The sequence below is a fragment of the Eumetopias jubatus genome, unplaced genomic scaffold, assembly GCF_037043125.1.
Source record: "Eumetopias jubatus isolate StellerSeaLion01/CBP00866 unplaced genomic scaffold, mEumJub1_p1.0 scaffold_12, whole genome shotgun sequence".
Classification (NCBI taxonomy): domain Eukaryota; kingdom Metazoa; phylum Chordata; class Mammalia; order Carnivora; family Otariidae; genus Eumetopias; species Eumetopias jubatus.
In genome coordinates, this window is record NW_028274818.1 from 94,846,333 (window position 1) to 94,861,548 (window position 15,216).

General features: G+C 42.0%; 1 protein-coding gene across 4 annotated transcripts in view; it reads left to right on the forward strand.

Moving 5' to 3' along the window:
• The window catches only part of LOC114214336 (integrin alpha-X-like), a 52,202-nt gene that overhangs the window by 7,779 nt on the left and 29,207 nt on the right, over positions 1 to 15,216 (forward strand). For all 4 annotated transcript variants that reach the window (XR_003610401.2, XM_028109898.2, XM_028109896.2 and 1 more), the window contains 6 exons: positions 2,143 to 2,273; positions 2,403 to 2,560; positions 2,703 to 2,857; positions 3,573 to 3,704; positions 3,794 to 3,867; positions 4,082 to 4,223. Coding sequence is in view for 3 of the 4 variants with exons in the window: in XM_028109898.2 (XP_027965699.1) it covers positions 2,143 to 2,273; positions 2,403 to 2,560; positions 2,703 to 2,857; positions 3,573 to 3,704; positions 3,794 to 3,867; positions 4,082 to 4,223 (792 nt within the window). In the remaining variant the exon portion in view is untranslated. The remainder of the gene's footprint in view (positions 1 to 2,142; positions 2,274 to 2,402; positions 2,561 to 2,702; positions 2,858 to 3,572; positions 3,705 to 3,793; positions 3,868 to 4,081; positions 4,224 to 15,216) is intronic.

Consider the following 15,216-nt stretch of genomic DNA (forward strand, 5'->3'; position numbering starts at 1 on the left):
AAGATAATAACAAGTGTTGGTGAGAATGTGGAAAATTTGGTACCCTCAAACTCTGCTGGTGGAAATATAAAATGCTGCAGCTACTTTGGAACACATCTGGCAGTTTCTCAAAAGGTTATATGTAGAGTTACTGTATGACCAGCAATTGTATACTGTATGACCCAAGAGAATTGAAAACATATGTCCACACAAAAATTTATACATGAATGTTCACTGTAGCATTACTGATGATATCTAAAAGGTGGAAACAATCCAAATGTCCATTAACTGATGAACACATAAATTCCATTGTAAATAAATATGCATACAATGGAATATTATTTGGCCGTGAAAGGAATGAAGAACTAGTATTTGCTATAACATGAATGAACCCTGAAAACATTATGCTAAGTAAAAGAAGCCAGAAACAAAAGGGCACATATTGTATGATTCTATTTATATGAAATGTAAATAGGTAAATCCATAGAGACAGAAAGTATATAAGGGGTAGTCAGGTGCTGGTGGTGGAGGAAAATGAGGGACATGGGGGTGAGTGATAAGGGGTATGGATTTTTTTGGCGGGTGATGAAAATGTTCTAAAATTGATTTGGTGATAGTGGCATAACTCTGAGAACGTCTTAAAACCATTGAGTTGTATAGTTTAAAAAAGTATATGGTATGGTATATGAATTATATCTGAAAAAGTTGTTAGAAAGAAATGTCAAAGAAGATCCCTGCAGTACTGTTACTTCCTAGCTATAGGATCTTAGTCATTACACACCTATCTGTGCTCAGTTTCCTCATCTATAAAATGGTGATAGTAAGAGAACCAACCTCACTGGGCTGCTGCTCTGAGGATTAAATGAGTTAGTACATATAGAGTATATACATAGTATAATACAGTTTAACAATTGAAGGGGTTCTAAAGAACTTGGAACTTTAAGAAGAGAATGAAAAGCTTTGTTGACAACAACACCTGATGTCAAGAAACTGCATTCATTCCACACCAACTGGTTTAACTTCCCCTTGCTGCAGCAGTTTAGAGGCATAGCTATGAACACCCTTAATTGCAAATATCACTTGAGTTATACCTGAAAGGCTTGACTCTAAGAGGAGGACTCTCCAGATTTGCTGGTCCAACATGATTTTCTTCCTTCCCACTATGATGTATCCTACCACATTACTTGACTGGGAAGGACTTGCTTGTTCCCACTGGGCCCACACACCAACCTGAGGATATGGCAGTGATATCAGTTTTCTTGAGCATGAGACTACTTGACTGGGTTTGTGCTATCTCTACCTACCTCTTCTTTTCCAGATGTCCTTAGATTTCTCTTTTATTTTATTATTACTATGCTTAATGTCTGCCAGTCCAGCAGTGCCTAGAGATTTTAAAGAGCACATTCTCCAAGGGGTTGGTCATTATAGGAGCAATGGAAATAAAAGAGAAGGAACCCACAGGGGAGGCAAGGTTCCAGAGCATAGAATTTTCTTATGGGTACAGCCACTCCCCATCCCAAATTTTTCCTTCTTTGTCCTCTGAAGAGATAGGGTGGCCCTGGTAAGCAAAAAGGGGCCTTGGGCATGGGGTCAGAGGATCTGACTTCAGGTCTGGAGTTGGCCTCTTAAAGGCTGTGTGGCCTAGGCACTGTCTGCAAAATGGGAAGTGGGGCTAGATGAGCTCTAAGGTCCCTTCTAGCTCTAATACTCATCATAATCAGTGACTAGTGACTTTTGCTGTTCAAAGAACTATATGCATTAATTCATTTACTACTCACAGCTAAACTCTAAGATATTATTATCTGCATGTGAAAGATGAGGAAACTGAGGCACAGTAAGATTGGATCCTGGCCCAAGGCCTCATTGCTCATGAGCAGAGCCAGAATTGGAGGACCTGAGACTAAATAGATGAATGAATAAATGAGACACAGGTCACCAGACCAAACTTTCAATCACCACTTCTTCATTTATGTCTTAGGGATTTTTTCTCTGGTCATCATTTCCCCACCCCACCTCCTCTTTTTAGGCACTTCTGGTGACATCTTTTCACTACTGACCTCTTCTTTCTGTCTCCCACATTCCTACATCACTGTTCCTTTTGTTGCTGATTTCCACCTTGTTTCCATCACCCTCAACCTGACTTGCCTTTCCCTCTCTGTCCAGAGGATCTCAGCCTACCAGCTCTCCCCCAGCCTCCAGTATTTTGGGCAGTCACTGAGTGGGGGTCAGGACCTTACCCTGGATGGACTGGTGGACCTGGCCGTGGGGGCCCATGGGCAGGTGCTGCTGCTCAGGTGAGAAAGTCCTCCTCAGACACTTCTAGATCATTCTAAGTCTGCCTAGGATTTCAGCCTCCCCAACCCCATCCCAGTTCACCCTCCTGGGACCAAGGACCTGCCCTTAACTCAGTGTTCTGCCCTTAGGACCAGACCTGTACTCAGGGTGTGGATGAGCATCCGATTCAAACCTGCAGAGATAGCCAAGTCTCTGTTTGAGTGTCGGGAGGAGACCTCCTCTGTCAATGCACTGGGCGATGCCAATGTCTGTCTTCATATTTATGAAAGTCCCAAGAATCGGCTGGGTGAGTCCTCGCCTCTCTGACCCAAGATACCCTGACCCTTAGAGTCCCTTAGCTCAGGACTCCTGTCTCCTGCCTTGACCCTTGTCCACCTGGGGAGTTTCTAGCTCTCTCAGCCCTCCTTATCCCCTCCTTTCCCCTACAGGTGACCTCCAAAGCTCTGTGACCTATGACCTGACCCTCGACCCAGGCCGCCAGAGTCCTCGTGCCATCTTTGAGGAGACAAAGACCTGGAATCTGACTCGTGTCCGAGTCCTTGGGCTGAGACAGCACTGTGAGACTGTGAAGTTGCTTCTCCTGGTAAGGGGACCTCGGAGTCATGGGGATGGCAGAGATCCAGAGGCTGGCAATGAGCTGGGCAGTGAAGGAAGAGGGTGTGTTCTGATTCTCACTGTGGCTTAGCCCTACCACAGGGCCTGGCATGCAGGAGGTGCATAACACTGGTTAGCTGATGAAGTAAGTGAGTGAGCAAATGAATAAATGGATGGATCACTGGCAACGGCTGAGGCTACACAGTTGGATTTTAGGAGAGTACCACTGCTTCAGAGAACTATGGGGTGATGCACTGGGATTCTTTTAGGAGCTGCTTCTCTGAGACAGGCCCTGTCTTAGGCACTGGGGATGCAACAGTGGACAAAACAGTCATGCCCACAGGAAACTCTGAGAGAAGGCCAAAAACAATCAAGTTCCTAGATAATAGATGTCAGGTAGTGATGAATGCTATGAAAAAAAAAAAAAGTCAGGGAGGAGAATAGAAAAGGTGTTGGGAGACCTCTTGGATCAGGTAAAGTTTGGGAAGATCCTGAATAGAATGAGTGAGCCACGTGGGATGCTGTGGGGAGGGAATTCAAGGCAGAAATCAGGCAAAGCAGAGGTTCTAAATGGTGGAATTGTAGCAATTGAGCACAGCTGGGTATCCTTATTACCCCATTTTACAGATGAGGGAACAGGACGTAGCTAGTGACTGTGAAGATGCATTTCTTTGCCACTTCTGTCTTCAATGTCCATCCTTTAGGCCTGTGTGGAGGACTCAGTGACCCCCATCACCTTGCGTCTCAACTTCTCCCTAGTGGGCAAGCCTATCCCTTCCTTTGGAAGCCTCCGGCCTATGTTGGCTGTGGATGCTCAGAGATACTACACAGCCTCTGTAAGTCCTGGTATTGGAATCTTCCAGAAGGGAGTGGAGGGTGTGGACTCCAGATCTTGGGGAAAACCCTGCTTTGCCTTCCCTCTCAGCTCCCCTTTGAGAAGAATTGTGGAACTGACCATGTCTGCCAGGATGACCTTGGCATCTCCTTTGGCTTCTCAGGGTGAGCTACCACTCCGTTAGACCTGCCCTGGTTCCCCGGCTCCTCTTCTGGAATCTGGAGCTCTTGCTCTGGCTTTCCCCAACGTTTCTAGCCTGTGCTCAGAAAAACATTCTGTCCCCTATTTCTCCCCTACCTCCCCATTCTGTGTTTCATCCTCAGACCCTTTCTAGCCCCAGTCCCAGATTCATCTCCTGCCCTCTACTCCAACACCTAGCTTGAAGACGCTCTTGGTGGGGAGTACCCTGGAGATGAATATGAAAGTGATGGTTTGGAATGATGGTGAGGACTCCTATGGAACCACAGTCACCTTCTTCTACCCACCAGGGCTGTCTTATCGACGTGTGGCAGTGAGCAAGGTATTTCTTTTTTTTTTTTTAATTTTATTTTATTATGTTACATTAGTCACCATATAATACATCATTAGCTTTTGATGTAGTGATCCATAATTCATTGTTTTTGTATAACACCCAGTACTCCATGCAGTATGTGCCCTCCTTAATACCCATCACGAGGCTAACCCATCCCCCCACCCCACCCCCAAACCCTCAGTTTGTTTCTCAGAGTCCATAGTCTCTCATGGTTCATCTCTCCCTCCAATTCCCCCCCCCTTCATTTTCCCTTCCTTCTCCTAATGTCCTCCATGCTATTCCTTATGTTCCACAAATAAGTGAAACCATATAATAATTGACTTTCTCTGCTTGACTTATTTCACTTAGCATAATCTCCTCCAGTCCCATCCATGTTGATGTAAAAGTTGGGTATTCATCCTTTCTGATGGCTGAGTAATATTCCATTGTATATATGGACCACATCTTCTTTATCCATTCATCTGTTGAAGGGCATCTCAGCTTCTTTCCACAATTTGGCTATTGTGGACATTGCTGCTACGAACACTGGGGTGCATATGGGCCTTCTTTTCACTACATCTGTGTTTTTGGGGTAAATACCCAGTAGTGCAACTGCTGGGTCATAGGGTTGCTCTATTTTTAACTTTTTGAGGCACCTCCACACTGTTTTCCAAAGTGGCTGTACCAACTTGCATTCCCACCAACAGTGTAAGAGGGTTCCCCTTTCTGCACAACCTCTCCAACATTTGTTGTTTCTTCCCTTGTCAATTTTTGCCATTCTAACTGGTGTAAGGTGGTATCTCAATGTGATTTTGATTTGAATTTCCCTCATGGCTAGTGGTGATGAACATTTTTTTCACGTGTCTGTTAGTCATTTGTATGTCTTCTTCGGAGAAGTGTATGTTCATGTCTTCTGCCCATTTTTTAACTTGATTATTTGTTTTTCGGGTGTTGAGTTTGAGAATTTCTTTATACATCTTGGATACCAGCACTTTGTCTGTAGTGTCATTTGCAAATATCTTCTCCCATTCTGTGGATTGCCTCTTTGTTTTGTTTCCCTTGCTGTGCAGAAGCTTTTTATCTTAATGAAGTCCCAAAAGTTCATTTTTGCTTTTGTTTCACTAGCCTTAAGAGACGTATCTTGAAAGAAGTTGCTGTGGCTGATGTTGGAAGAGGTTACTGCCTATGTTCTTCTCTAGGATTTTGATGGATTCCTGTCTCACATTGAGGTCTTTCATCCACTTTGAGTTTATCTTTGTGTATGGTGTTAGACAATGGTCGAGTTTCATCCTTCTGTATGTGGCTGTCCAATTTCCCCAGCACCATTTATTGAAGAGACTGCCTTTTTTCCATTGCATATTTTTTCCTGCTTTGTCGAAGATTATTTGACCATAGACTTGAGAGTCCATATCTGGGCTTTCTATTCTGTTCCATTGGTCTATATGTCTGCTTTTGTGCCAGTACCATGCTGCCTTGGTGATCACTGCTTTGTCATATAGCTTGAAGTCAGGCAACGTGATGCCCCCAGCTTTGTTTTTCTTTTTCAACATTTCCTTGGCGATTCAGGGTCTTTTCTGATTCCATACAAATTTGAGGATTGTTTGTAGCAGCACTTTGAAAAATGTCATCGGAATTTTGGAATTTTGATTGGGATGGCGTTGAAGGTATAGATTGCTCTGGGCAGCACAGACATTTTAACAACGTTTATTTTTCCGATCCATGAGCATGGAATGTTTTTCCATCTTTTTGTGTCTTCTTCAGTTTCTTTTATGAGTGTTCTGCGGTTCCCTGAGTATAGATCCTTTAATCTTTGGTTAGGTTTATTCCGAGGTATCTTATGGTTTTTGGTGCTATTGTAAATGGAATCATTTCTCTAATTTCTCTTTCTACAGTTGCGTTGTTAGTGTATAAGAAAGCAACTGATTTCTGTGCATTGATTTTGTATCCTGCCACATTACTGAATTGCTGTATGAGTTCTAGTAATTTGGGGGTGGAGTCTTTTGGGTTTTCCACATAAAGTATCATGTCATCTGTGAAAAGAGAGAGTTTGACTTCTTCTTTGCCAATTTGAGTACGTTTTATTTCTTTTTGTTGTCTGATTGCTGTTGCTAGGACTTCTAGTACTATGTTGAACAATAGTGGCGAGAGTGGGCATCCTTGTCATGTTCCTGATCTTAAGGGAAAGGCTTCCAGCTTTTCCCCATTGAGGAGGATATTCACTGTGGATTTTTCATAGATGGATTTTATGATAGAGGAATGTTCCCTCTCTCCCTATACTCTGAAGAGTTTTAATCAGGAAAGGATGCTGTATTTTGTCAAATGCTTTTTCTGCATCAATTGAGTGGACCATATGGTTCTTCTCTCGCCCCTTATTAATGTGTTCTATCACATTGATTGATTTGCGAATGTTGAACCACCCTTGCAACCCAGGGATAAATCCCACTTGGTCGTGGTGGATGATCCTTTTAATGTATTGTTGGATCCTGCTAGCGAGGATATTGATGAGGATTTTGGAATCCATATTCATCAGGGATATTGGTCTGAAATTCTCCTTTTTGATGGGGTCTTTGCCTGGTTTGGGGATTAAGGTAATGCTGGCCTCATAGAATGAGTCTGGAGGCTTTCCTTCTGTTTCTATTTTTTGAAACAGCTTCAGGAGAATAGGTTTTATTTCTTCTTTGAATGTTTGTTAGAATTCCCCAGGGAATCCATCAGGCCCTGAACTCTTATTTTTTGGGAGGGGTTTTTGATCACTGCTTCAATCTCGTTACTGGTTATTGGCCTGTTCAGGTTGTCAGTTTCTTCCTGTTTCAGTCTTGGGAGTTTATAGGTTTCCAGGAAGGCATCCATTTCTTTCAGGTTGCTCAGCTTATTAGCATATAGTTGTTGCTAATAATTTCTAATCATTGTTTCTATTTCTTTGGTGTTAGTTGTGATCTCTCCCCTTTCATTCATAATTTTATTAATTTGGGTCCTTTCTCTTTTCTTTTGGATAACTCTGGTGAGTGGTTTATCGATCTTATTAATTCTTTCAAAGAACCAGCTTCTAGTTTTGTTGATCTGATCTACTGTGTTTCTGGTTTCTATTGATCTCTGCTCTAATCTCAATTATTTATGTTCTAGTGCAAGGCTTAGGCATCGTTTGTTGCTTTTTCTCTAGTTCTTTAAGGTGTGGAGTCAGTTGGTGAATTCAGGATTTTCTATTTTTTTGAGTGAGGCTTGGATGGCTATGGATTTCCCCCTTAGGACTGCCTTTGTATTATCCCGTAGGTTTTAGACTGATGTGTTTTTGTTCTCATTGATTTCCATGAATTGTTTAAGATCTTTGATTTCCTGGTTGACCCAAACATTCTTGAGCAGAGTGGACTTTAGGTTCCAAGTGTTTGAATTTCTGCCAAATTTTTTTATTGTGATTGAGTTCCAGTTTTAAAGCATTGTGGTCTGAGAATATGCAGGGAATAATCTCAAACTTTTGGTATCGGTTGAGACCTGATTTGTGACCCAGTATGTGGTCTATTCTGGAGAAAGTTCAATGTGTGCTCGAGAAGAATGAGTATTCTGTTGTTTTAGGGTGGAATGTTCTGTATATATCTATGAGGTCCATCTGTCCAGTGTGTCACTCAAAGCTCTTGTTTCTTTGTTGATTTTCTGCTTAGATGATCTGTCTATTGCTGAGAGGGGAGTATTGAGGTCTCCTACAATTAACGTATTATTATCAATAGGACTCTTCATTTTGGTTAAAAGTTAGCTTATGTAGATGGCTGCTCTTATGTTGGGGCGTAGATATTTACAATCATTAGATCTTCTTGTTGGATAGACCCTTTAAGAATGATATAGTTTCATTCTGTGTCTCTAACTACAGTCTTTAGCTTAACATCTAATTTGTCTGATATAAGAATTGTTACCCCAGCTTTCTTTTGAGGTCCGCTGGCATGCAAGATGGATCTCCATCCCTTCACTTTCAGTCTGGATGTATACTTCGGTTCAGTATGAGTCTCTTGTAGACAGCATATGGATGAGTCCTGTCTTTTTATCCAATCTGCAAGCCTAAGCCGTTTTATGGGAGCATTTAGGCCATTCACGTTGAGAGTGATTATTGAAAGCATTGAATTAATTGTCATCATGTTGCCTGTGAAGATGTTGTTTTTATAGATTGTCCCTGTAAATTTCTTTTCTATATCACTCTTGTGGTCTTTCTCCTTTTATAGAACCCCCCTTAATATTCTTGCAGGGCCAGCTTAGTGGTCACATATTCTTTCAGTTCCTGCCGGTCTTGGAAGCTCTGCATCTCTCCATCCATTCTAAATGACAGCCTTGCTGGATAAAGTATTCTTGGCTGCATGTTCTTCTGGTTTAGTACCCTGAATACATCTTGCCAGGCCTTTCTGGCTTGCCAGGTCTCTGTGGATAGGTCTGACATTATTCTGATGTTCCTCCCTCTGTACATAAGGAATCTCTTCTCCCTAACTACCCTTAAGATGGTTTTCTTGGTTCTAAAATTTGCGAGTTTTACTATTACATGCTGGGGTGTTGGCCCATTTTCCTTGATCTTGGGAGGGGTCCTCTCTGCCTCTAGGACATGAATATTTGTTTCATTCCCCAGATTAGGGATGTTCTCAGCTACGATTTGCTCAAATATATCTTCTAGTCCTTGCTCTCTCTCCACCCCCTCAGGGATTCCAATAATTCTGACATTTGAACATTTCATGGTGCCACTTATTTATCTGAATCTATTTTCATGGATTCTGAGTTGTTTTTCCCTCTCCTCCTCTTTTCCCTTTTTATTTATTAAATGGTCTTTAAGGTCACTTATTCATTCTTTTGCCTTACTTACCTTAGCTGTTAGATTATCTAGATTAGATTGGATCTCATTGATAGCATTTTTAAGTTCTGCCAATTGAGCTTTCATCTCTGCCCTTAGAGACTCTATGTTGCCATTAATTGATTTCTCCATTCTAGCTATTGTCTTCACAATTGCTAGCCTGAATTCCATCTCTGACATTTTGTTTATTATATGTGAATCCATTTGTAAATCTGTGGCATAAGTCATAGTCTCTGAGTCTTTCCTACTTTGGGAGTTCCTCCTCCTAGTCATTCTGCTGATGGGTGGTTGAGGGAATGTATAGAGTCCAAATTATTGACCACAACCCAAGCAGGATGAACCTGTTTTCTAGGGACCTTAGGGTTGCTGGCCTCTTGTTTTCCCAACCTGTCTTTTGGGGGAGGGGCCTCCCGTGCTGTTACTCAGGCAACCCTGTTTGGGCAGAGTTGCCCTGCCCCCTTTGGTGGGGGATGGGTTCATTGAAAACCAGTTTTTTTGGGGGCTCTTGCTCTCTGGAGGCTTTCCCTGGTGGCTTTCCTGTCTCTTCTGAGAGTCAGAGCAGAAGAGAAGGTTTCCAACCCTCTGCCTCAGAGCAGAGAGATCATAGTCTCTTCTTCAGTGAGCTCTCCAGGCCATACTATCTCCGTTTCTGTCTGTGTTGCTATAAACTGCCGCATCCTGGGTTGTGAGCCCCTCAGCAGCACTCCCAGTCCTCCCCTCAGGTTGGGACATGTCTCTGCCCTTTGTGCTTCTGAAACCTCCAGCTACCCCCAGTTCCCATGCATGGCCCAGTCCCTCCGGGCTTCCTTCTGGGGGGCTGCCCTAAAGTCCTTTCCCCGCCGCTACCAGTGTGCGAGTCTGTGCCCCGTGCCCAGTGCGGGAGGCTGTCGCTCACCGGCGGTGTAGGATCCCCATGGCCAGGCTCCCTCCCCCTTCCGTTTATCCTCCGATATCTGCCCACAGAATCAGGGCTCCCTGCTTTGTACCTCAAAACTAAACGCTTGCGATATTCTGTTTGTAGAGATCCAGATCTATTTTCTTACATCTCAGGCTGATTCCGTGGGTGTTCAAAGTGGTCTGGTAGATATCCAGCTCAATTCCGGGGTCCAGTTGGAATAGGGTCTCCTACTTCTCTGCCATCTTTTCCAAGGTATTTCTTTCTGGGGAAGAGAGCAGTGATGGCTGGAGATCAGCAGAAACTTCTGTGCTGGGTTCAAAGCTCAGGCAGGTGCTGCCATTGCTTAGGAGCCTCTTGTAAGCCAAGAGGTCTGGGCTGATCATGGTTGGATGGATATGGTCATGTTTCTAGGGCTTGCCTTGGCCCATACTGTGTTCAACTCTAAGTATTGCATTTTAGAGACACTGACTATCAGGAATGAGTTCTCACAAGGCTACTAGTGTGGAGAGAGAGGGGACCTTGCCTTAAATTTCTTTGTATTCCACATCATATCAGTATTCTTTTTTTTATTATGTTATGTTAGTCACCATATGGTACATCATTAGTTTTTGATGTAGTGTTCTGTGATTCATTGTTTGCATGTAACACCCAGTGCTCCATGTAAGACGTGCCCTCCTTAATACCCATCACCAGGCAATATTCCTTTTAAAGAAAGCATAATTTGACCTTCAAATATTTTAAAACACTTTTCTGTATAAGAAAGAGTTGAATTTATTGGTAACTCTAGACCAGGGTTTTGCATACTTTGGTAACCAAACCTGTCTATACCTGATGCACAGCAGAGCCAAACACTGAGACATTGAATATGAAGCAAGGAAAGGGTTTATTGAAGAGACAGCTAAACCAGGAGACAGGAAAGGCAACCTCAAATCTACCCCCTCTAAGTGGGAGAGTCAGAGATTTTTAAGGCAAATAAAAAAGCGTCTGGTTATAGGGGAGAGGAGCTATGTGACATCAGAATCAGATAAAGGAAATTAATAAGTAGGGGAGGGTTGATTTCATTATCTGTGCCTACTAGAAGTTTCTATATGTGTTTTTATGCAATCCATAACAAGAAAATGGCATCCTTAACATAATCGAAGGGGTTTTAGGACCTTCTATGTCAAAGGTTCATCCATTGGACACTTGTGGATGCTCAGAGACAGTCAGTGGTCCTGACTGGTTTTGGTCATTTTCTTAGTGAAGCCTTGAGTTTCTGCAAGACAACTAAATCAATATTCTGTTATCATGGTGTCAGGCAAGATTCTATAGAAACACAGTGGCAGGCTGCATTCTGAGAACAAGCAGATTTGGGGAAAAAGTTGCAGTTGCACTTTTTAGTCCCATTAACCCTTTGGTTACTGGTTTCTCTCCCCACTGTCTTTTTTTTTTTCACTTGTTTCTATGAATTTTTTAAATTCTTCTTTAAAATCCTGGTTGACCCATTCATTCTTTAGTAGGATGCTCATTAGCCTTCATGTATTTGAGTTCTTTCTGACTTTCCTCTTGTGATTGAGTTCTGGCTTTAAAGCATTGTGGTCCAAAAATATGCAGGGAATGATCTCAATCTTTTGGTACTGGTTGAGACCTGATTTGTGATCTAGGATGTGATCTATTCTGGAGAATGTTCCGTGGGCACTAGAGAAGAATGTGTATTCTGCTGCTTTGGGATGGAATGTTCTGAATAGATCTGTGAAGTCCATGTGGTCCAGTGTGTCATTTAAAGTCTTTATTTCCTTGTTGATCTTTTGCTTAGGTGATCTGTCCATTTCAGTGAGGGGGGTGTTAAAGTCCCCCACTATTATTGTATTGTTGTCGATGTGTTTCTTTGCTTCTGTTATTAATTGGCTTATATAATTGGCTGCTCCTATGTTAGGGGCATAGTATTTACAATTGTTAAATCTTCTTGTTGGATAGACACTTTAAGTATGATATAGTGTCCTTCCTCATTTCTTATTATAGTCTTTGGTTTAAAATCTAATTTGTCTGATATAAGGATTGTAACCCCAGCTTTATTTTGGTGTCCATTAGCATGGTAAATGGTTTTTCCACCCCCTCACTGGGGGTGTCTTTGGGTCAAATGAGTCTCTTGCAGACAGCATATCAATGGGTCTTTTGATTGGGGCATTTAGCCCGTTTACATTCAGGCTAACTATAGATAGATATGAATTTAGTGCCATTGTATTGCCTGTGAGGTGACTGTTACTCTATACTGTCTGTGTTCCTTTCTGGTCTATGTTATTTTTAGACTCTCTCTTTGCTTAGAGGACCCCTTTTAATATTTCTTGTGGGGCTGGTTTCGTGTTTGCAAATTCCTTTAGTTTTTGTCCTGGAAGCTTTTTATCTCTCCTTCTATTTTCAATGACAGCCTAGCTGGATATAGTATTCTTGTCTGCATATTTTTCTCATTTAGTTCTCTGACTATATCATGCCTGTCCTTTCTGGCCTACCAGGTCTCTGTGGATAGGTCTGTTGCCAATCTAATGTTTCTACCATTGTAGGTTACATATCTCTTCTCCTGAGCTCCTTTCAGGATTTTCTCTTTGTCTCTGAGACTCGTAAGTTTTACTATTAGATATCTGGGTGTTGACCTATTTTTATTGATTTTGAGGGGGGTTCTCTGTGTCTCCTGGATTTTGATGCCTGTTTTCCTTCCCCAAATTATGGAAATACTCTGTATAATTTGCTCCTATATAGCTTCTGCCCCTCTCTCTTTCTTCTTCTGGGATCCCAATTATTCTAATATAGTTTCATATTATGGTATCACTTATGTCTCAAATTCTGCCTTCGTGATCCAGTAGTTGTTTATCTCTCTTTTTGTCAGCTTCTTTATTTTCCATCATTTGGTCTTCTATATCACTAATTCTCTCTTTCTCATTTATCCTAGTAGTTAGAGCCTCCATTTTTTATTGCACCTCATTAATAGCCTTTTTGATTTTGACTTGGTTAGATTTTAATTCTTTTATTTTTCCAGAAAGGGTTTCTCTAATATCTTCCATGCTTTTTTCAAGCCCAGCTAGTATCTTTAAAATCGCCATTCTGAACTCTAGTTCCAACATCTTACTAATGTCCATATTGTTTAGGTGCCCGGCAGTCTGTACTGCCTCTTGTTCTTTTTGTTGAGGTGATTTTTTCTGTCTTGTCATTTTGTCCAGAGGAGAATAGATGAATAAGAGAACAAAATGCTAACAGGGTAAAAATGACCCCAGAAAAATATACACTAAAGAAATCAGAAGATACCTGAAACTGGGGGAAAAGAAAGGGAAAGAATGAAAACAGAAAAAAAAAAAGGAAAAGAAAAAGATTAAAACAAAAAAACCAACCAAACAAACAAACAAAACAGAATATGATCAAATATGATCAGGCTGGTGCACAGATCAATGCCACACACTAGATTTTGGGCGTATTTTGGTGTGTTAGAAGAAAGTGTCTCCCAAAATTTTAAAGAAAGAAAAACTGATATATGTACAAAAATAAGGGTAAATATGATGAAGGGCTAGAATATGACTGTAAAGATGAAAATTATAAAATATTGTTTTAATTATAAAAATATATATAATTGTATATATATATTTATAATAAACTATTTTTTACTTTTATTTATATAAATTTTTTTTTTAGAGATTGGTGGCCTCCCAGTCTCTAGATAAAAAATATATATATTGTTTTTATTATAAAATATATATAAAATTATAAAAGGAATTGATAAGAAGTTGGTGGGAAAAAAAAGAAGAGGATTTAAAAAAAAAGAGAGAGAGAATGTGATCAGGCAGGAGACTAGAACAAAGCCATACACTAGAGATTTAGGGTATATTTTGGTCTGTTAGAAGAAACTGTATCCCAAAATTTTATTTATTTATTATTTATTATTTTTTTAAAAGATTTTATTTATTTATTTGACAGAGAGAGATACAGCGAATGAGGGAACACAAGCAGGGGGAGTGGGAGAGGGAGATGCAGGCTCGGGAAGCCTGGTGCGGGGCTTGATCCCAGGACTCTGGGATCATGACCTGAGCCGAAAGCAGACATTTAACGACTGAGCCACCCAGGCGTCCCTGTATCCCAAAATTTTAAAGAGAGAACAACTTATATATATATATGCCAAAAATAAGGTTAACTACTATGAAGGGATAGAATATGACTCTAAAAATGAAAAATAAAAAAGATTTTTTAAAAAAGGGATTGATAAAATGTTGGTTGAAAAAGGGAAAATGTAAATTTCAAAAAGAAAAAGAAAAAAAGAAAAATTAAAAAAATTAACTTGGAAAGACTAAAGAATCAGGGGGAAAAAGCCATGAAGTCTATGTGCAGTATTCCCCTAGCACTGGAGTTCTGCCGTTCTCATTGATCGGTAAACTTGGTCTTGGCTGGCTGTTCTTGCTAATCTGGCAAAGGGGCCTGTTGCTGTGGTTCCCAAATGTCTTTGCCGGAGGCGGAATTGCCCCACCCTTGCCAGGTCCAGCCTACGTAATCTGCTCGGGTTTGCTCTCAGGAGTTTTTTGTTCCCTGCAAGCTTTCTGTACAGCTTTGGAGAGGGAGAGTGAAAATGGCGGCCTCCCAATCTCTGACCCGGTGGAGCCAAGAACTCGGGGCCCACTCCTCAGTGAGCCCCCAGAGAAAAGCAGTCAATCACTCCTGTCTCCCCGGTCTCTGGCCACACTCCTGCTCACCCGGCCTGTGACAGAGCATTTCTATCTCTGGCAGACGACCCCGTGCAGAGTCTCCAAACCCAGCAGATTCCTGCGGTGCGCTCCCAAACCGCTCCTCCCCAGGGAGAAAGGGGAGTGTCCCCGGGGAGAAAGGGGAGTCTCCCCGGATCTGCTGCTTGTTGGGTCCCTCTTGGAAGAGCAGTGGCCTGACTGTGCCACGCATCACAGTTTATGGCAACCCCAAGCTGAGAGCCCACTCCTCGTCTCCGTCTCTGCACCTGGCTTCCCTGTTCTGATACCTGGGAGCTCTTCCACCCTCAGCCACCCCCAGTCTTTCTGTGACCCTTAGGGTCCCGAGACCACACTGTCCCAGCGAGGGTTCCACCCCTCTCAGCCACTGGAGCGACGTCCCTCAGCAGAGCTGACTTCTAAAATTTCCGATTTTGTGCTCTGCTGCTCTATCACTTGCCAGTCGTGATTGACGGAGTCTCCTTCCCCTGCTATCTTCCCGAATATCGCCTCAGATTCACTTCTCTGCACGCCCTACCTTCCAGAAAGTGGTTGCTTTTCTGTTCAGAGAGTTGCTGCTATTCT